Source organism: Osmerus mordax, chromosome 19, assembly GCF_038355195.1.
Source record: "Osmerus mordax isolate fOsmMor3 chromosome 19, fOsmMor3.pri, whole genome shotgun sequence".
NCBI lineage: Eukaryota > Metazoa > Chordata > Actinopteri > Osmeriformes > Osmeridae > Osmerus > Osmerus mordax.
This window is the reverse complement of record NC_090068.1, coordinates 4,365,842-4,388,381: the sequence shown is the minus strand read 5'-3', so window position 1 is coordinate 4,388,381 and position 22,540 is coordinate 4,365,842. Positions and strand designations below refer to the sequence as shown.

Sequence of the window (22,540 nt, the reverse complement as noted above, 5' to 3'; positions counted from 1 at the left end):
CAACATAAAACTCCCCACAAAAGTGCAAAAGTGTACCTGTAGAAAAAACAATCAACAGTAAAAATATTTCACAGCGAGTACAATAATTTGAAACCGTTACAACTAACCAACAAGAGCAACAAGTCTCTCAATACGAGTCATTGTGATCCTGGAGGAAACTAACATCAGGTCCAGCCAAGCATTCCTAAGTGCCGTTGTACTCCCGGAACAAGCAAACTGGTCTTCCATAACACCTCAGCAGTGCCACAGGCTGATCGCCTCAATGCCATGCGGCATTGATGCAGTAATTCATGCAAAAGGAGCCCTGACCAAGTATTGAGTGCATATGTATATGAACATACTTTTCAGTATGCTGACATTTCTGTATTAAAAATCCTTTTTTTTAAATTTGATTTATGTAATATTCAAATTTTCTGAGATACTGAATTTGGGGTTTTCATTAGATGTAAGCCATAATCATCAAACCCAAATAAACGCTTGAAATGTTTCACTGTGTAATGCCTCTGTATAATGAGTTTCACCTTCTGAATTTACTTATCGAAATAAACAAACTTTTCCACGATATTCTAATTACTGAGATGCACCTGTATATGTATACTGGGATGAACTCCACAGCATGACCTATCGACCTCAGAAGGAGAGAAGCTTCTCACACAAAAACTCAATGTTTTTAATGAGAGAATTCTTCTTGTGTTTGTATATACACAGGGTATCCGCGGGGTCTTAAAAAGTACTAAAAGTTGATAAATCCATTTTGGGGAAATCGAGGCCCTTAAAAGGTATAAAAAAAGTCTTAAAGGTCCTATGACATGCTGTTTTTGGATGCATTTATATAGGCCTTCGTGGTCCCCTGATACTGTATCTGAAGTCTCTTTCCCGAAATTCAGCTTCGGTGCAGAATTACAGCCACTACGAGCAGGCCCTCAATGAGCTTTCCTCAGGACGCGCTGTTTGTGTCTGTAGCTTTAAATGCTAATGAGGAGGAGAGAGGTGGCATCATGCGCTAATGTTTACAGTGGATGTCTCGCAATGGCTCGTAGCCCCGTTGCTGTAAGATGCCTCAAAATGGCCCATTCTCATCTGATCATCCTGGTTTGCAGAGGTGCACACTCTTAGTCATTTCAATGAGGGTAAAGGCGGATATCGCGAGCACCATAACACCAACAGCAGAATGGTTATCCAAATAACAAGTGTACAACACTCGCGTTACAGTGTGTGTATTCACACACATACTTGATGCTATCTACTTTTACATTAGCGACAGCAATTGAGCTGTTAGCTGCAGAGCTAACGTTACAGCCACATTCTAAGGGTAGCAAGCTAGGTAACTACAGTTAGGTCCATAAGTATTTGGACATTGACACAATTTTCATCATTTTGGCTCTGTATACCACCACAATGGATTTGAAATGAAACAATCAAGATGTGCTTTAAGTGCAGACTTTCAGCTTTAATTTCAGGGTATTTACATCCAAATCAGGTGAACGGTGTAGGAATTACAATACATTTTATATGTGGCCCCCCCCTTTTTAAGGGACCAAAAGTAATTGGACAATTGGCTGCTCAGCTGTTCCATGGCCAGGTGTATGTTATTCCCTCATAAAGGGAGTTCGTTATTTCATTGACAAGGAGCAGATAAAAGGTCTAGAGTTCATTTCAAGTATGGTATTTGTGTTTGGAATCTGTTGCTGTCAACTCTCAATATGAAGTCCAAAGAGCTGTCACCATCAGTAAAGCAAGCCATCGCTAGGCTGAAATATTAAAACAAACCTATCAGAGAGATAGCAAAAACATTAGGTGTGGCCAAATCAACTGTTTGGTACATTCCTAAAAAGAAAGAACGCACTGGTGAGCTCAGCAACACCAAAAGACCCGGAAGACCACGGAAAACAACTGTGGTGGATGACAGAAGAATTCTTTCCCTGGTGAAGAAAAACCCCTTCACAACAGTTGGCCAGATCAAGAACACTCTGCAGGAGGTAGGCGTATCTGTGTCAAAGTCAACAATTAACCCTCGTGCTGCCTTCGGGTCACATGACCCAAAGGTTCATAACGAACCATCGTTGTGTTTACCCAATTTTACCCAATACAAAAACAAATAAAAATAATTTTCTTTTAACCATTCCAATGTGGGGGGTCTGAGACAGCCCGACAGTTAAAAGAAAATGCTTCATTTTGTTTTTGTATGAGGTAAATGTGTCGCAATACGACGGTGGGTCACAATGACTGATGGGTCAGAATGACCCGAAGATAACACAAGGGTTAAGAGAAGACTTCACCAGAGTAAATACAGAGGGTTCACCACAAGATGTAAACCATTGGTGAGTCTCAAAAACAGGAAGACCAGATTAGAGTTTGCCAAAAAACATCTAAAAGAGCCTGTACAGTTCTAGAACAACATCCTATGGACAGATGAGACCAAGATCAACTTGTACCAGAATGATGGGAAGAGAAGAGTATGGAGAAGGGAAGGAACTGCTCATGATCCAAAGCATACCACCTCATCAGTGAAGCATGGTGGAGGTAGTGTTATGGCGTGGGCATGTATGGCTGCCAATGGAACTGGTTCCCTTGTATTTGTCGATGATGTGACTGCTGACAAAAGCAGTAGGATGAATTCTGAAGTGTTTCGGGCAATATTATCTGCTCAGATTCAGCCAAATGCTTCAGAACTCATAGGACGGCGCTTCACAGTGCAGATGGACAATGACCCGAAGCATACTGCGAAAGCAACCAAAGAGTTTTTTAAGACAAAGAAGTGGAATGTTCTGCAATGGCCAAGTCAATCACCTGACCTAAATCCAATTGAGCATGCATTTCACTTGCTAAAGACAAAACTGAAGGGAAAATGCCCCAAGAACAAGCAGGAACTGAAGACAGTTGCAGTAGAGGCCTGGCAGAGCATCACCAGGGACGAAACCCAGCGTCTGGTGATGTCTATGGGTTCCAGACTTCAGGCTGTCATTGACTGCAAAGGATTTGCAACCAAGTATTAAAAGTGACAATTAGATTTATGATTGTTAGTTTGTCCAATTATTTTTGGTCCCTTAAAAAGGGGGGGGCCACATATAAAATGTGTTGTAATTCCTACACCGTTCACCTGATTTGGATGTAAATACCCTGAAATTAAAGCTGAAAGTCTGCACTTAAAGCACATCTTGATTGTTTCATTTCAAATCCATTGTGGTGGTATACAGAGCCAAAATGATAAATTGTGTCAAAGTCCAAATACTTACGGACCTAACTGTATATACAGTAAAGCTACAAAATGATATAGCGTTAGTTGACTTATTTGTCCGAGGTTTGTAGCTGGACCAAGGAGAGTTGGTACTGATACAAAATTTAATTTCAGACGGTCAGCAAGGCCAGCTTTGTATTGGCCCAAGTTGAGGAAACAGTCGTGGCTGAAATGTTTGGCGCAGACATACAAAACTTTGGGAAATTGTGTCGGCGCATTTCCAGAGAAAATTAAATTAAGACACTGGGTCTTCAGAGGCTCAGATGAAGGAACTAAAAAACGATTTTGGTTTTCATTTGTACATCAAAACACTGAGCAACTTTTCGTGTACTCCGTTTGTTTGCAAGCCATGATGTCTAGACTAGAGTAAAAAACGATATCGCACTCGCACGGTCGTAGTAGCTCAGTTTCTCATGGGCTTGCCAGATCTCTGGGCAGGCAAAGCAGAGAAAGGGGGGGTAACCTTCGGTTTTATGATGTCATAAAACCAGCATTTTCAAAACCGAGCGTTTCAGCTTTCATTTTCTCAAAGGCGGAGAAGAATACCCAGGGCTTGGTTTACACATCAATTTCTAGCCACTCTTAAATATTTTTAGAAGGTCTTCAAAAATACTTAAGGTATTGAAATTAACTTCAGGATTCCTGCATATTCCCTGATACATTTGCAATCCGAACTAGAAAGGCATTTCCTGCTGAAAATGCGTTGGAATGCTGAAAGATGAAATTATTTTTCTTAAATTGCAGAAAATACAGAAATGAGAAAATACCCGCAAGCTGAAATGAATGTCAAAAATGTGTGAGTCACACAAGAGGCAGTGTGGAAACTGAACTGCATCATCTAACAACGCTAAGAGCTGAAATACAATGCGGGAGAAGCTGAAAGCTGAACTGTTAAACAGAAGAAGTAGGCCTAGGCTAGCTAGTCATAAAAGTCGCTCTGGATAAGAGCGTCTGCTAAATGACTAAATGTAAATAAAAAGAATATAGTCTTAACAGCTGAAATTATAGTTGGGATAGTAATAGCAGTAGCAGATGTGTGCATTGAGTGTGTTTACTCGGCTTTCTTAGTAGGATTCAATGTGTTGATTGAATGAAACATACAGCAGTAGGGCCGATACAGGAAGACACGGCGACACTTTGTTGCAGAAGGATGATGGTGCAAGTTTTGTCCGTGGAGCATACAACGATTAATAAAAAAGAATCATGTAGACGCGTTCATTGAGTAATCGCATAACTAATTACACATGTAAACGGAGTAATCGTATTATTGGTATAAACCGACAATTTGCTAGTAATCGGGTTTCTCATGGTCAAGTAAACGCACTCAGTGGCGTAGTAGAATAAAACAGTTCCATTAGCAATAGTAGTAAAAGAGATATTAGCAGCACCTGCAGAGTCACCTCTTGTAAATTGTATTAGGTTGAAATACTATCAAACTCTGTCTTGTGACTCCACTAATCAGCTAATACCAATCACCTGCGTGAGAGACTGAGTGGTGTGTGTCTGTCGTTGCCACGGTGATGGTGCAGCTATGATTGCTAACGCGCTGAGGGCAGAGAATAACAGAAATGTAGCTAGAATCCACACCTCAAACAAGTTAACTTAGACGCAAAACTATACGTCCAATCCAAAAAATAAGGATATTTTCCGAGACCCAATACTCTGCCGAAACCAGAAATGTCCTTTATTTCTGTGCGGTCAGAAATACGACTCTACCGGCAGTTTCAAAATCTTGTTCTTTTTGCTTTCTCTGACGATTTTGTCACCAGATTTGCATTGGTCTCTATGGGGCGAGAGTTGGACTTTGTCTCGCTTTCGTGGGGCTCTGAACAAATGTGTACGTCTGTTGGATTCAACAGACAACTGTCTACGACCAGCACAAAATTAGCTATCTATTGATCCAAAAATGAAGCATGAAGAGCGAAAATTGTGGCAATGCTGGCAAACTAGAAAAAATATTCTTTCTACGACATCCGAAGCTCCCCTCCACGCTAAGCTTTTCAGTCTGCATTCTAGGGTTTCACGTACACACTCATGTAAATCTCAGAAACGGCTTGAAAAAGTCATGAAACATAATCAGTGATATTGAAAGAAGTTGAATAGATATAAAAAAGCTGATAAAAAAAAAAAAATAGTTTAGGGTTTTGTCAACATTTGAGTTTAAATGGTGGCTCTAGCTGAAAGATTGAGGAAGAAGAAGGATTTGGAAGTTGAAGAAGTTTTAAGAAGTTTGAGAGGATTTGAAAAACTCCATCGGAAAACCATGTTAAAATATTATGAATATTGATTTATATTAATTCAAACATGAGGTAGAAAGCTGAAAAGTCATAGCAGTCATAGCCTGAAACTGCTGAATTTTTTGATAGCTGAACGGTTTTAATAGCTGAAGATTTGAAGGCGCTGAAAGGTGTCAAGGAAGAAATAGAAGAATATGAAGTTGAATAAATATTCAAAGAACAATACTTGGAATGCTGAAGCAGCATTCCAACAAATAGTCAATCCCCTCACCTCAAAAGACATTATAGTGATGTGGATGAAAGATAATGACAAATGACAAAAAACCTTATTAAACAACAAAAATTATTTATATCTGTTCCATAAGTTTTAAACTTCCTTATAATGCTCCCAATGGTGTATTTTGGAATATGTTTGGACATCTTATACCTAGGCCCTTCAGGGGGGTGTTGCATCAACATCGCTAATGCAAGTTGCGCTAAGACGAATATGTCTCACTTGGGTAAACGTCAACTTAGACTTACATTTACATTTACCTTTCATTTACGGGGAGTCAGATGGCTGAGTGGTTAGGGAATCGGGCTAGTAATCAGAAGGTTGCTAGTTCGATTCCCGGCTATGCCAACCAAATGACGTTGTGTCCTTGGGCAAGGCACTTCACCCTACTTGCCTAGGGGGAATGTCCCTGTACTTACTGTAAGTCGCTCTGGATAAGAGCGTCTGTTAAATGACTAAATGTAAATGTAACTTAGACTTAAGACTCAAGCCGTTACACTAACGTTCCGTTGCACTAACAGGCAACGCTAATTCAAGCTAGACCTCAATAAGCTTAGACTGTGCAGCCCAGATCAGGCGATCGTCAAAAAGAGGAGTTCTGTCGCAAAAAGCCAAGCGTAAACCAGCAGAGGGTTGTTATTTTCAGCAGCGTAAATAGATTTTTGGGGGAGTTGTCCCCAAAAAGGACAATGTTGCCGCAATTAACACGGTAAGTGATACAACTTGTCAAACCATTACGACCGTAATATTGCGTAAATTGTAGGTCTACCAAATCTACTTAACATAACTATATGCAGTTAGGCCTACTGATAATTAGCGTAATTTGATGAGCTGTCTGAAACGGTTCTGACAGTAGCCTATGGCCAATATTCTCAACAGGAGATTGAGAAATAATAGCCCAAAAAAGAACGTGGCAGCAATTGAAAATTGTAGGATAAAATTTTAAACACTGAAGAAGGCCATGGTTAATTGCACTTGATGTGGGCTAATAATGTTTTTGTCTTCACATAATTAATAAATTACTTCAAAATAACTTTGCCACACACATTTATTAACTGATAAGCTAAATGCCGAGCTTTAAGATAAAAGGCAAAGATAACCATGACTAAAATGGGGATTCACTGAAATAAGTATTATTGCACAGATCCAGCACAAACTTTCAGATCAGAGTGTGACCCAAACTGTAGCACACTTTGCTTGGCAGAACAGTCATTTAAAATTGCTCAACATGCCTGAAAGTTTCTATCTCCGACTAGATTTAGTTTTGAAAACAGAGGCCTAGAGGTGGTAGGTTTTAGCTCATTTCAGAGCCAGTCAAAGCCAGTTGGAGAAATTCGTTTAGAACGAGTGTGTGTGGGGGTGCAGGACGCACAGACCTATGACTGTAGAGGGGAACATCGACAAGAGAATTGATAAGGAGTCGGAATCGTTACAATCTTATCAATACGCATCCCTAATCCTGCATTTTATGTGTTGATTTGTCTATCACTCAACTCATAAAGAAGACATCGGAAGCAGAATCTTGCTCTTTGAAAAAAACTGTAATTGATCAAATCTGGTGGGTTGAATATTTCTGATATGTATGTGTGTGTGTGTGTATATATATATACACGTTTGTGTGGATGTAAAAGTAACAATTTAAAAGTCACAAGTAACTTTCTGGCCGTTCCTCCAGCTGTCCCCTCAGGCGGTTGGCAGCAGCAGCAGCCAGTATGAGGCAGTGCGGTCTGCCGTGCAGGACGCCTGCGCTGCCCTGACCGACCAGCGCAGCCGCAACGCTGAGCAGGCCTTCTCCAGAGCCCTGGGCGTACTGGCCCTCAGCACAGCCAAGGTACGCCAACAAGGAGGACATGCTCGTTCATGGCTATGATATGCTGTAACATGGTGCCACTCAGCCAAAAACCTGTGACAAACTATGGAACTATTTGGTCATGTTCGTAAAGGATTTATTTGTACTGGCATAAAACCCACTGCTCTAGAAAATTGTTGGCTGCCTATCAAGTCCGCTTTTATTAGTGTAGTGATGAAACTCGTATGGAAGACTTTAGTATAAGTAGGTAAGTCTAAGTAGGTATATATGCAATTAAAAGGTCTGAAACAGATCATTATTAAAAAGCTTGGTTTGCATAGGTTTCACAAATGAGTCTCAGCCATCTCCTTGTTGACCTTTGACATGTTTCCACATACCAGACTTGGATACAAAGATTTTATCAGTTAGCTACATCCAGATCGTATGTCATAGATCTGGATGAATTACACAACTTTTTGTGTGAATTCACACGTCAATGTTTGCCAACAAATGGAAGTGATTGCATATCACTTATATTTGGGCAGTCGATTAGCTTAAGAATTTAAGTAATCAACTCGTTATCTATGTAGATAGATGGTGATAGGATCATTTCAGTTGGTGGCCGGAAAGATGAACAACAATTACAAGGTTTGACTTTGTTTATTAGAACGATGCCGGATCATATGACCATTCAGGGCAGAGTGGTCAAATGAATGCAGGCCATGGGTTACAAACAGCCTTTATACAAAAAGACAAGTAGAAATATTGTATGTATTTCCTTAGAGTGTACAACAGGTGGTCAGCAAGTTTGTCCTTTTAAAGGGTATAACTGGGAGTCAGGTAGCTGGGAGTCAGGTGGCTGAGCGGTGAGGGAGTCGGACTAGTAATCCGAAGGTTGCCAGTTCGATTCCCGGTCATGCCAAGTGACGTTGTGTCCTTGGGCAAGGCACTTCACCCTACTTGCCTCGGGGGAATGTCCCTGTACTTAGTGTAAGTCGCTCTGGATAAGAGCGTCTGCTAAATGACTAAATGTAAATGTAAATAACTGTCATTTGTAACTTAGTGAAGCCTGTTCCTCTTACCCTTGGGACCTTTGTCTAAATGTATACTGGGGTTAATTCCACAGCATGACCTCTTGACATCAAGGAGAGAAGCCTCTCATACAAACTCTGCGTATCAGATTGAGCTCATCAATGCAAGGCATCAATGCAAGGCAACTAGTTTACAAGATATCTATCGGGACAACTTCACTAGCATAGTATTTTGCTAGCTAGCCAAGTCTGTGAGACACAATGCACATTTGTGCAGTAACTTTTGTTTGCTCAATGATTAACCTGTGGACAACAATATTGTCTATACTGTAGCTTGTTTTATATGGCAAGCAACATTGTAACTTTGCACATCTTTGAGTCATGTATGTCCAAATACTTTCTATATATACCTTCTCCACCTCAGGATCTCGGTTTGTCAACTATTGACCAAATATTGTTGATTTATGGCCGTGCATTAGCCCTTGTGGAGATTGGCCAACCTGAGGTAAATACATTTTCTTTCAGGGATTATATTTAAAGTGCATGTCCAATTCTGGAAATTATGTTCTGGCGTTGTATCAACAACCAATATGTTTAATGTAGGAACTTGCTGAGGCTGAAAGGGAATTTGAGAAGATCAAATTGTTTGAAGAGAGAACGTTTCAGTGCCTGGTGTATTTTGGCATTGGAAAAATGTATCTGAAGTGGAACAGGTAACCAGGCCTCATACATACACATGCACATCAGGGTTTCCCGCAGCACTTTTCCTAAGCAACACACGCTTGCCGACTTAACTACGTCGTAATTTTTTTTTGTCGCATTAGTCGATCATACAAACTAGCCCCCCCCCCCCCCGGTCTGATGGCAAACCCAACCCAGACCACCTTAACTAACACATTTTCTCTGGGAAACCCTGCACATACACACAAGCGTCTGCTAATGACTAAATGTAATGTAATTTAAATATATACACACTATGCAGCTTAACTGGTGTGCTGGAGCAGTGAGTTGTAATTCATGAACCCCTCTGTTTTTTCCCTCCCAGATTTCCAAAAGCTCTGGAACAGTTTTCTTATTCTTTGCAGATGGTAAAAAAGCAGATAACACCTGGTAAACTGTCTTGGCCCACAACAAAGGATATTGTTAAAGATACACAACCAGACTATTTCAAGGTTGGTGATTAACTGCTAACATTGGGCCTCATTCACTAATGGGTCCAGAGAAATGTTTTTACTTAGCGCACAAAGTTAGTCCACTCTAAAGTACCGTTGGATTTGTGACAGGTGCACACCGCCAATTTTGCTCTGACATTTCTTGATGATTCTGAATTGTTCTAAGTTGATAGACGCACACTTTTATTTGCCATCAGCATACTGCCACGCCCCCATTTCTCCATAGACGGAAATATGTTTGCCTACAAGTGTATCATTGAAAAAGAGGGAACATTTTTGGAATAGAGAAGCATGCCGCTAAAGCAAAATATCTACAAACAAAAATTAATGACTGAAGAAATTTAAACACTAGTGTCCAAGGTGGAAGCCAGTAAAAGCACTCTAAAACCGTAGAAAACCAAACAATTACACTTCAGAGATGACATTGTCACATACTCCATTGTAAGCTAGGACTGGTTTTTAGTTGATTAAATGATGACCAAAATTGATAGGCTAAAAGTGCATCAATTTCATGTTTATTTTAAATGGCCAATGCATGAATACATTTACTGTTTTCTATATTGTTGATTAAAGCCTTTTGATAAATGTGGCTTTAATATTATGTATTTAGGTAACAAGGTGTGTCTTTACGTTTTTGAAATGAAAGTCCTTTATCATTTCTGTGTACTCGTGGTCTGAGGTTGTTGAACAAATTCAGATTAGGCAATATTGTTGAATCCTGATTTTGCAAATGTTCGCACGGTTCAAGCACAGATTTGTGTGTACGCAATGTTGTGAATGAGACCCAAAGTCATAATTGGATGAAATCCAGTACAAGGATTGAAAGTTCATGTAAAACTTGTATTACAGTGGAGCTGGAAAAACAGATTTGAGAATAAACTTATTTTGATGATTTCTTTGTTTGATCCATCAGGGTAGTCTGGAGACATCTATTGAGATGTGCAAGTTTCCCCCTAAACCAGATGCAATTTGCCGGTATTCCAATTGTGCTGGCCATTCAAAACTGGAAATCTTCTTTACGGATCCAGATTTTAAGGTAAACGGGCTAACCAAGTAGAGTACAGCTCAATCCAACTTCTAATCATGAAAAAAGGTTTTCAAGTCAACAATCCATAAACACTTAACATCTGTCTTTACTTCATAGGGTTTTATTCGTATCGTTTGCTGCCAAAATTGCATTGTTGAGTACCATATCAGCTGTTGGAAGACGGTGAAAACCACCTCCTTCTCTGATAGGAATGAAAAGGTAAGGTACTACCTGTTTGAAGTTGTAAACATATAACAGGAATCAAGGAAGTTCAGATTGAGTAAGCTCACTTGCAGGTGCACATCTTTCACCATTGGGATTGTTTTAACATCCACAGGAATTCCTGCTGGACATGTGCTTTACACCTGACTGCAGGGGTGTCATCTGTAATATTCAAATCTATGGTTCAACAGGCATTTTGAAGTGCAAGGTAAGGTATCCCTCTGGACTGGATAGTGTACTGTTGGTCATTGTCGTGAAACAGGCATTCATGTGAATCTCTTCCCTTTAATTCCAGTTTGAGGCACCTGTCACAAAACCTATGGGTCCGGTAAAAGTTAAAGTAAATCAGAAATGTACTAGGTGGGTGGAGTCATTACGTTGCTGTTGTCCAAACTTGTCGTTTCACACTGTGGCATGTCCTCCATCATTGTTTTTTTTGTTACTCCTCAGTCTCAAGAAGTTGAAGTCCAAAGAGGATCGTAAACACAGGAGGAAGCAACACAAACAAGCAAACTCTCAGACTCAACCAGACCAGAATGACCAAACACCTTCGGAGAAGAATGACAATACCGCAGTGGAGCCTGAAGAGAAAGGTATGTGTAACTTAAACCCAGCTCCTGTAAAATGCTCGCCAGATGGTGTCTTTGCATTCCGCCCTTGTGATCACTTTCATCCACGTGCAGCAGTTATTGAATGCCTTTTTACTGAAAGTAGAATTAAAACAACTTCATCCCTCCACCTCCCTAGCTCCCTCCTCTACATGGCTGCTATGCAGGGACCACATCCTCCTGCAGATCAATGAGAACCGCAAGCTTCTCCAGGACGAGAACAGCCACAACGTAGCTTCCCTACTGAGGAGCCTGAAGCCATGGATAGACCTGGACCACCAGAAGGGCAGCGCGCTGGTGCCAGGGGCCAGAGACAGGCTCAAGCCTGAGAGCCTGTGGGAGGTGGCAGAGCTGCTCCTGGAAAGGAAGAACCGGGTGTGGGGCCGTGTGTTTATCCAGTCCCTCAGCGGCAGCCGTAACACCAGCCCCAGGCTGCACGACTGGGCCCTTCAGCTGGACAACGCTGGTAAGCACAACTCCACTTGTTACTGCAGCTGATGTGTTCACATCGCAAGCTGTTCAGCTCAAACGTAGGATACTTTCCACAACAGAAAGTCGATCTAATATGACCTATTTTAAGGGCCTGCAATAACGCAATTTGATCAGTGTGGCGCTGTAGCGCTAGACTGTAACGCTCCCATATGCAATTCAATAGAAGATGAGACACAGTGCTTATGAGAATGTTGGAGTGCAAACCAAGCTGAACTAGTGTGTGGGAACGTTTTACAAAACTTCAAACAAGAAATGCTGTTGTGTGTAATACATGTAAGGGATGATGCTCGACGAGGTGTACAATATCACCTGATAATGGACGATGCGGAGGCGTGAACCTATAGTATCACTATGGCTGACCGTGCCATACTGTTTCTGTTACTACTACGGCTACTGACTGGATCAGAAATGTTCAGACAGTGTTTCTTTTTCTTCTAAGATTTAACCTTTAGATGCGTGAGTTCTAAATATTTCCGACTGTCTCCACAGCGCAAGTTATTTTTCCGAAACGTTAGCTAGCTAGCTTTAGTTAAGAAACTGCAGCTAAAGCGTATATGTTTCTAGTTCAGCTTTGATTTACTAAAATATTTTCTATGAGGTAGGCTACAGGCGTTATGTTCTCCTTAGTTTTTCTGAACTTTTATGTTGCTGACTGGAGATCAGTAGGCTAGTATATATCTATATTAATAATATGCCGATCATATAATAATCGCATATTAAATCGCAATTGCAAGTTAATCGCGATTGTTATTTTCCGAAAATCGTTCAAATTTCTCAAAAATGACGTTCGAATATTCCCTTTAAAAAAACACATATTTGAATATATTCGAATTTCTGGTTGGCCATTAGGCACGTCAATAACAGGACAAATTAATACAACGAGATACAACTACTTGTAGGTAGGCCTAATTTATTCAAGTTTAAACATATTTAACAACATATTACCTACACAAAAAGTCAATTAACTAATGGCCAAGACCGCAGACCTTGGCCTCTCGCTCGCTCGCACACACACACTCTTTCTTTCTCTCTCTCTCCCGCACCGTTGCGCTCTCTGCGCATAGCGGTGTAAAATGAACGACAACAATAAACAAATGCTGAGTTCTGATCAAGAGTTTTGTGCAAGCAATTTAAGGTTGAGATTCCTGTCCCAAATATGGCAGGCTTCATTCAGTGATTGAAACAAATATTATTAACATTAATTGAAGTTTTACAGTATAGAACCTACATTGAACGCTCCGAGCGAGCTGTGCTGTGGTAAACGTGGAGATGTAGCCTCAAGTTGCTAGTTGTTGAATGGTAAGCTAACTCTGGCTTACATTGCTTACACACTACTTTAGCTGTAGGCTCAATAAGTTTACCATCAACTGACCAAAATCCGAAATATTTCCAGACATCACTCTTTAGATTTTTTGGTTACAATCACTTTCTTTGCTGCGGTCAAGATGGATTCTGCACTTTCTGCCATCTTCCACACAAGTCAACTGTCAGCAGTGACGCTGAGGCGCGCGCCCACCCGAAAAGCAGACAGACGCGCCACTGCTACCGCGGTTGTGTTTGAATTTCTTTTACATTCAAATATTAATTTTCACATTCAAACTTTTTTTTATAACCACTATTCGAATACATATTTGAATATGGAATATTCGTTGACAGCCCTTACACCCTAACACCTTAACTAACACATTTTCTGCGGAAAACCCTGCCGGTATGGCGTTGAACCATGATATGGATTTTGCAATATCATGAATATCACGATATTTTAATGCATGTATGAAGTAAAGTGTTTGTTTGGTATAAAATATAAGTCAAGTGATACCAGGGGCGTAGCCAGAATAATCTTTTTGGGTAGGCCTAGAAAAACATGGATGGGCATCTTTTCAGTTTTTTTTTTAACTTATTTACTTTGCGATATGCATCCGGTGCATCATTTTTCAGAGATATTTTCGTGTTTGGGTAGGCCTTAGAACAAATTGGGTAGGCCTGTGCCTACCCGTGGCTACGCCCCTGAGTGATACAGCCTAGTGAGTTAGTTCAAATTTGTACCTTTTTACAAAAAACATTTAAGGATGGACGCTGCACGCATCTAGCATGGTCCTAACCAGACTCTCGTACATTGCATTTGTACAGAGAGTCTGGCCTCGCTCCATTGACAAGCGTTGACTTCCTTGTAGGCGGGTACTCTGTTGAAGTTTAAAACTATTGGATCTGCCCAGAGCCACTCTGATCTGCCATAACCAATCGCTAGTGTTCGCCTTAGCCAATTCCTTCACCACTACTGTAACAGATCTAGCTGCCGTAGCTGGAAAATCAAACCGTTCCCGAACCCCGTGGGGAGGAGGGCCACAACATCATGGCCACCAACAAAACTCAGCAAAACTTGAAAAAAAAAATAATAATCTGACTTACGTACCTCATGGCCAGACCTATGTACAGAAGCAAAAATAAAATTAAGCGGAAGTACGTAGGAGGGCAGAGCCAGGCTAGCACGCATCGTGCCAGCCATAGAAAGTCAACAAACAAGCTAGCGCAACTCCAGAGGAAGCAAACATTCATTGGAGTAAACTGCTTTTGTTGACAAGTGTAAGCAAGCGTTAATGGTCTGAAAATAACGCCAGTGCAGGGTTTTTCCTGCATAGAGAAAATGTCGGTGCGCGCCAAAGCCGTTTTCCCAAACGCCAATGACTAATCCTGAGCGCCAAAGGCAAAAAAAAGTCTGTGATATATATATATATATATATATAAAAAAAAAAGAAAAAAAAGGCTGGGTTCATCACGCGTGAAATGCATGTCAGCGAATATGTTCTCTATAGTGTTTCAAGTAGGCTACAGCCGAACCCTCGTTCTGTTTTGATCAATAGTAATCAAGTTGATAAGCGTGTCTTCTTGTCTGATCAAGACGCAAGTGTGAGGTGTGCGAATGGACAGAACGGCTGCGAGGGCCAGCCCGACGTGCACGAATACACCTGTACAAATGCAAATGGAATTTCCACTCAAAATGCTGACAAAAGTTTGATTAACGATTTCCAACGCAGCCTCCATTGGTATTCTTAACCGGGAATGATAATATATAGTGCAGTGTTTCCTCTATGGCTAAATTTCTGCCGCCACGGTATCAGAAATCAGGCTGTACAAAATTTTAGGCCGTCTATCAGCACTGATTGTTAGAGTGCATGTCGGAGAATAGCACAGACACGCGCTTCACACCGCAGTTGAGATTGCGTGTGTGCGTCCTTGAGTACGGTAAGTCGTATAACTTGTTGTCAGTTCATTTAAGCCTGTTATTGTATAAGTTTATAGTTCTTGCAAATTTAAATCAAGTTAACTGGTGATTTTCTTTTGTATTCTTCCACTGCTAGCTAAATTGCACGTCTGTTGATTCAATAGCGATTGCTGCCCTTGCTCACGTTTGTATTTTAGGTGCTGAAGACGTTTATTGTTATTATTTGCTAAAGAATGCTTAGCCTATCAAGATCAAATGAAGCAGGCAGTGTACATGCTTCAGCGTGGCCTACCTTGGCTAGGCTACTGACCATTTACAATAAGTTGTTACGTCAATTATTAATTGGCAGCATTTATGTCATTTAGAACATACTTTATGAGTGTAAGGTGTCTAAGTAGCCTAACTTTATTGCTTTAGGGGAAATAGGACAAAAATATGTGCAATATTACATTAGCTATTAGATGAGATTTATTTCAATGTATTTATTCACCTGTGAATAAATACATTGATTAGAAAAAAGAAGAAATATAATATATATTTTTTGGAGCACCGAAGACCCATTTTGACCCAAGAAAAACCCTGCAGTGGGGTTGATTTGCCGGACGAAGAAGAATTGGTAAAAAAAGGGGGCCTCTTCTGTCGTTTGGAAATTGTTTGGTTTCAACTTGTATCCAACATCGACCAACAAACCTACTCAGTAAGTTGTGTCGTCGAATTGTGGTAGCCAAAAGTGGAAACACTAGCAAACCTTTTCACCACCTGAAAGCCATGCATGTGCGCGAATATGAACAATCTACCAGAATACGTTTAACAAATCCAATGCCAGGTTGGTTTGAATTGTGAAATTTTATTGTAGGCCAACATAATTGAGTATTCAGCCATGTAATACATATTTGTAGTGAGTTAGCTATAAACAATTACGTTTTCTTGCGATCACATAAACGTAGGCTACTGCAAAAGTTGGAAAATTCAACTCATGCGACACACCGGAGTTACCCAATCCAAATATGTCTGAGTGCGGTAGATTAGCCGCTGCAGTGCGGATTGCATTGTCATGACATTTTAAGATTTAACTAATATATTGTGATATATACCGTTACCGATGCTTACGAATTATACCGTGATAAACATTTTAGGCCATACCGCCCAGCCCCAGTTTTGTATGTGTCCTCTTGTATTTCTATTGTAAAATACATTATTGCAGTAAAGTGATAGTTTGGTTTGCATAGATGAAAGTGATCTAGCATAGGAGTCGGGACTTTTCTTAACATGTTTGAAATAAGATATTGTAAACTAAAAAGTGCTTTTCCTGCAGAAAATCTGAAAGCTGAAATGAATTTTTAAATAAACTCCACAAATCTTTTTCGGAAACGTTATTTCTGTCGATTATTCCTCCCCTTCAATAATACCAATTGGTATTGTGTTTTATATTGTTGGAAAGCCTGATTAGTCACCTTTACAACGAGGTGCAACTTGTAAGGATCGTGCATTAGTGGAATGAGCAACACAGCTAACCGTGTGGGTAGCGGCCCCAAAAAATTAGCCCAAATCCCCTGCAATATTCTTCTGTTGGTATTCACTCTCGTTTTGAGTTGCTTGGTGGATTGGATGATTGCACTCTCCCACAGTTATAAGGAAAAAACAACACATATTGGCCATTTTTGCGCTTTATTCATTTTACACTGTCAGGGACCTCAGTAGCATGTGGAAGATCCATACGCAGCCACAACAGCTTGGCACCTCCTCCTCATGCTGGTCACCAGCCTGGTCACACACTGCTGTGGGATGGCATCCCATTCCTCAACCAGGATTTGTCGCAATTCAGCCAACATGTTTGCGTTGGTCACTCTGGCACGTACAGCACGCCCAAGCTGATCCCACTAGTGATGGGCATTCCGTCTCTTTTACGTGAGCCGGCTCATTTGGCTCCCAAACGGCTCTTTAAAAATGTTATGTTTTAACTATGAATTTGACTATGATGGGTATGAAAACAATTTGAATTAAATTATTAAATTAAATCATACTCATTTAACTCACTTAACCACAATGTCTTTAAAAATGCATTGATTTGTTATGGCTCTGCTCTGTGTTTCGACTACTCGTCTACTGAGTGTGTGTGAGTTGGCTCGGCCCTCCCTCATGCAGTCTAATTGGTTGACACCACGTGTATGAATGACAGGAACAGAATGTGAGGATGATCATGTGCTCCTTTGGGCCTACAAGTATTTTTTTGTTCTTTGAATTAGTCAATTATTTTAAAGACCCATTATTTCATAATCATTACATTTGTATAGGCTATATTAATCTATTAAAAATAGTCGGCTCTTCAGGTAAAGGTGACTAGTCAGGCTTTCCAACGATATAAAATACAATACCAATTGGTATTATTGAAGGGGAGGAATATTCGACCCATATAACGTTTACAAACCTTTTTTAGGAGATTAATAATTAAAAAAGTTGAATAGATATCAAAAAGCTGCAAAAAATAGTTTAGGGTCTTGTCAACATTTTAAAGTTTTAAATGGTGGCTGTAGCTGAAAGATTGAGGAAGAAGAATAATTTGAAAGTTAAAGAAGTTTAAGAGGATTTGGAAAAAACCTCCATTGGAAAACAATGTTAAAAATATTATGAATATTGATTTATATTAATTCAAGCATAAGAGGATAGGATTTTTATTTATTTTTTAGGAGTGGGGGCAGGTCTGTCCAAACCCATCCCCCCACCCCCCCACCCCTGCCGAAACAAAGTTCTAACCCTATATTTCGGAGCAGGTTAATGTAATGGTCTAATAGCTAATGTAATATTGCACATATTTTCGTCTTATTTCCCCTAAAGCAATAAGGTTAGGCTACTTAAAGACACCTTCCGCTCATACAGTATGTTCTAAATGGCCTAAATGCTGCCAATTAATAATTGACGTAACAACTTATTGTAAATGGTCAGTAGCCTATCGATTAAGGTACTCGAAAGCATGTACACTGTCTGCTTCATTTGATCTTGATAGGCTAAGCATTCTTTAGCAAATAATAACAATAAACCCACTATTAATTCATTACAACTATTTCAGCATAATAATGCACCTAAAATACAAACGTGAGCAAGGGCAGCAATCGCTATCGAATCAACAGACGTGCAATTTAGCTAGCAGGGGAAGAATACAAACAACGAAAATCACCAGTTAACTTAATTTTAATTTGCAAGAACTATTGACTTATACAATAACAGGCTTAAATGAACTGACAACATAAATTATACAACTTACAGTTCTCAAGGACGTACACAGGCAATCTCAACTGCGGTGTGAAGAGTGTGTCTGCTATTCTCCAACATGCACTTTAACAATCACTGCTGATAGACGGACCCATTTTTTTTACAGCCCTATTTCTGATACCGTGGTGGCAGAAATCAACATAGAGGAAACACTGGAGGTAGAAAGCTGAAAAGTCATAGCGGGCAACCCCTGAAACTGCTGAATTTGTTGATAGCTGAAAGGTTTTAATAGCCGAAAATCTGAAGGAGCTGAAAGGTGCGACGGAAGAAATAGAATAATATTATGACGCAAGCTGAAGCAGCATTCCAACAATTACATTCTTTATAGTTTATCCAAAAATAAAACGTCTTATCACTCACCTTTGTTTTGTTCCATATTCATATGACATACAAAAGGAGATATTAGGCAGAATGCTGCATCAGTCAGTTAATTGTTGATACAGTTTATTAAATGGTGAATGACAATATCTCAACGATTCGTCATTCTAATAATCCTTAGATTAGTCGACTATCAAAATAATCGTTTGTTGCAACCCTTTTTTAGACGTATCCACAACATCACACCTGTATGAGCTTTCTTACCGGCTAACCCTCCCATCCCCACGGCAGGCATGAAAGCAGCATGCGTGTTCATCGAGCGACATGCTGAACACCTAGAGCAGCTGGACCTGTCCCCCCTGCTGTTGTTCCCCCCGCTACAGGACATGTTCATAGAGAAGTTCGGCACTAGGCCCGAATTTTTCAGCCGTGGGGGCCTGACTGTGACAGAGTACCTGAAGCAGGCCCCGCATCAAGAGATGAGACTGTTTATCTGGACTCTGGAGGAGCACAGAGAGCAATATACATCCTGCCACTCAGTATTGGATGAATATTTTGAAATGATGGGTAAGACTTAATCCTCAATTTGTATTATTTAACGTGTTTATTTATTCCCAGTAAATGATTTCTGACTTCCCTGTTCATATTTCAGATGGCCTTTGTGTAGTCATTAGAAAGACAGAGAATGAAAATCTAAATGTGAGTATTACTTAAATAGCATTCAAAAGTATAGTTTTTAAAATGTACTTTTCCAGATGCTACGATCCTACTTCCTATGTCCTTTAGAATTCTCCTAGTAAGAATAAAAACAGAAACCGCAAAAGGAAACAAAAAGAACCTAAGGTGAGCATTTGTGTGCCTGTTTTTTTTTTGGCTGCCTTTTGGTGTGTTTGTGTATGCCCTCTACATTGTGAATATCATACTAAGTCACTCTCCTTCTTCATCAGAACATCATTTACATGGGAGTCAGAAGTACTAGAGAAGAGGATGAGGAGGATTTCTTTGACGATGAGAATTCTTTGTGAGTGCCCGGTCCAAAGAACATATAAATTCTGAATTCCTATTGGAGGCTCCGTTGGAATTATTCTCACCTGTCCATCTTTCTCTACAGAATGATCCTTGACCCTAGTGATCCATTTAGTGTACCCAATCGCCTTCGAGATCGAGTGGCAGCATTTGAGGACCAGTATAACAGCAGTAATCACAGTACCCTTCATAAACAGATACTGACCAACAACAACCCTGACCCTACTAAAGAGAGTTTATATGAGTACGTTCAGCTGGCTCTCCATTGAAACATGTACACACTGATGTATTCAAATACTCCAAATCTTTTATTATTCGGACACTCTCACTTCCTTTTCTTTCTGTCTCCCCCCTCTGTCCCCCATCCGTCTCTTCCTCCTCCCTTTGTCTCCCCCTCATTCCCATCAGCTACTTTGCCCAGATCCTGGAGCAGCATGGCCCTCTGGGGGCCCAAGACCCCCTGCTGGTGGGCCTGCTGGACAGCTTCCCGCCTGAGGCCCAGCAGAAGATCCAGGAAGCCGGGGGCCTCCAGCCCTTCCTCCTCAGCTCACTGCGCTTCGTCATGAACGGCGACCTCATCGGCCTGATGAAGCATGCCGTAACCCTGCAGTACACCGCCACCGCACATCAACAACTCAACCACCTGGAGTACATAGGAGACCCCTCGTACAGGCTGGACTTAAACCCTTCAGCTGGGGAATTTCACCCCTGTAGTGGGGATATGGGAATGGATGATTTTAGCGAGACTGTCAGCTTTGGCGAAGGGATGACGACCCCAGTGAGGCATGAGCCAGTTTTGACAGGCTATCACCGGCTTCCTTATAATCCTCATATGTTTTACCCATGTCCACCTCAGCCTAACACATATGTCAGCAGTTTAGCAGGTGCGTTCAGTACCCAAGGAGTAGATGAAGCTATGCTTTATGTTGGGACTAATGCCTGTACAGCAGGTCATGAACAGTACCGTGTCAGTGACTGTGGGGATTTGGACCAGTTTGTTAGCGAGGTGGATGAAAACAGTGTGTGGGAAACCCTCATCTCTTCTGGAAGTACATCGAGGAAGTTGTCTGTTAAAACTGCAGCTGTACAGGTATATAATGTATGCTCTAGCCAGAGAACCTCGTGGTCAATATGAAGAAATCAAGACGGAGCTGAAATGCACCGCATTTTGTGGGCTGTTGCGTATCTCACTGCTAATATATCTCTTTTTTCCTCTCTAGGCAACCTGTGACTCCAACAATGATGTGGCAGTTAATACAGAACCATATGAGCCTTTTGAGATAAATAATGTCAGTTATAGTCAAGTTCTCTATAAACCACAAATGTCTATAACTCAAGTAAACTTCCTCACATAAAGTTCTTAAATGTAACTGAAATACAACCCAACAAGTTCCTCTTACAATTGTTTACTGATCTTTTTCCTCAGGGGGAGATGAGCAGGAAGGAGAAGGATAACACTGAGTTCAAGAAACAAATCCACCAGATGAAAGAGAACTACAGCTTTGTGAAGCTAAGACGCCAAGAGGAAATCTCTGGCCTCAAAGAAGAATATGACAACATCAACCAAAACATAAAGGTGAGGATTGCTTTTCCATTTCTCATCACTAACCACAGAGAACCTTCAAATACCACTAAAGGCAGTCCAGCGTGTAGGTTAATGAGCTGAACCTCTCTGCCAGATCTCCAACAGAGAGCTAGCCCTGTTCCAGAAACAGCTGGAGGAGGAGGTGAAGAAAGATCAGCAGGAGAAGAGGGACAACCAGGAGACCCTGAAGGCCATGAAGGCTGAGATGAAGGAGCTGCTGGAGTCCCAGGAGAGGTAGCTCATACGTCTTGGAATGTCCCAGGAAATGGGACCAGACGGCACTTCTGCTTTAGTCTGTCCCATCTGTTAAACCAGAGTAGTCACTTTGGAAGATGTGTGCATGTCCACCAGTGGTATGGCACTAGTCAAGCATTAACCATGGGTTCCCAGGCATCCTGGAACACAGTTCACCAATTTTCCAGTCATGGACAACATGGAAAGATTTGAGGAAAAAGTCAAATGTCAAGGAAGATTTTGGAAAATGATTTCAACATTCTCCTATTTTCCTTATGCTGAGAATGAACAAATAGGCTGTCAGAACTGACCAAAACTGATAATATTGCCATTTGAAAGGGCTGAGTTCAGGATCATATCAATGTTTCCAGTGGTAGTTGATGGATGACTGTATTTTGAATAGGCTTCCCATGGTTATGTTGTGGAAACGCTGTGAACTTTTTGGCTTTATATTTGAGCTGTAAAATCAACCAATCAGCCTGTAGCCATGTGAAAGGCTTAACCGGGGGAGTACAAGCAACAGTGCAGAAGAAACCTTCGCAAATTAGCAATTTCATCTACGGAAAAATACCACCAAGGGATCGTAATACCCTTCGTAATCAAGTTAAGAACCAAAGTGAGGAATTGAGATGCACGTGTCTTATCGCATCCATGGTTCTTAGAAATTTGGTTCTAAAAATGACTGGTTCTCGATACCCAACCCTAGTATGTAGTGATCCGAAACATGTTGGTTATTATATTGAGTGACTTCTTCAAAAAAAATTATAGGCAAGAAAAGGAGAATAGTAAAAAAG

At 40.7% G+C, this 22,540-nt stretch overlaps 1 protein-coding gene across 4 annotated transcripts in view; it reads left to right on the top strand.

Moving 5' to 3' along the window:
* The window catches only part of ttc3 (tetratricopeptide repeat domain 3), a 56,911-nt gene that overhangs the window by 13,246 nt on the left and 21,125 nt on the right, over window positions 1–22,540 (top strand). For 3 of the 4 annotated variants that reach the window (XM_067257804.1, XM_067257806.1, XM_067257803.1), the window contains exons 18-36: window positions 7,425–7,580; window positions 8,994–9,074; window positions 9,173–9,282; window positions 9,615–9,741; window positions 10,655–10,777; window positions 10,886–10,987; window positions 11,106–11,198; window positions 11,286–11,350; window positions 11,441–11,583; window positions 11,738–12,064; window positions 19,193–19,468; window positions 19,554–19,600; window positions 19,688–19,744; window positions 19,849–19,922; window positions 20,013–20,171; window positions 20,336–21,017; window positions 21,148–21,216; window positions 21,354–21,503; window positions 21,607–21,746. In XM_067257804.1, the coding sequence (XP_067113905.1) occupies window positions 7,425–7,580; window positions 8,994–9,074; window positions 9,173–9,282; window positions 9,615–9,741; window positions 10,655–10,777; window positions 10,886–10,987; window positions 11,106–11,198; window positions 11,286–11,350; window positions 11,441–11,583; window positions 11,738–12,064; window positions 19,193–19,468; window positions 19,554–19,600; window positions 19,688–19,744; window positions 19,849–19,922; window positions 20,013–20,171; window positions 20,336–21,017; window positions 21,148–21,216; window positions 21,354–21,503; window positions 21,607–21,746 (2,981 nt within the window). The remainder of the gene's footprint in view (window positions 1–7,424; window positions 7,581–8,993; window positions 9,075–9,172; window positions 9,283–9,614; window positions 9,742–10,654; window positions 10,778–10,885; window positions 10,988–11,105; window positions 11,199–11,285; window positions 11,351–11,440; window positions 11,584–11,737; window positions 12,065–19,192; window positions 19,469–19,553; window positions 19,601–19,687; window positions 19,745–19,848; window positions 19,923–20,012; window positions 20,172–20,335; window positions 21,018–21,147; window positions 21,217–21,353; window positions 21,504–21,606; window positions 21,747–22,540) is intronic. The other variant, XM_067257805.1, reaches the window with a different exon arrangement.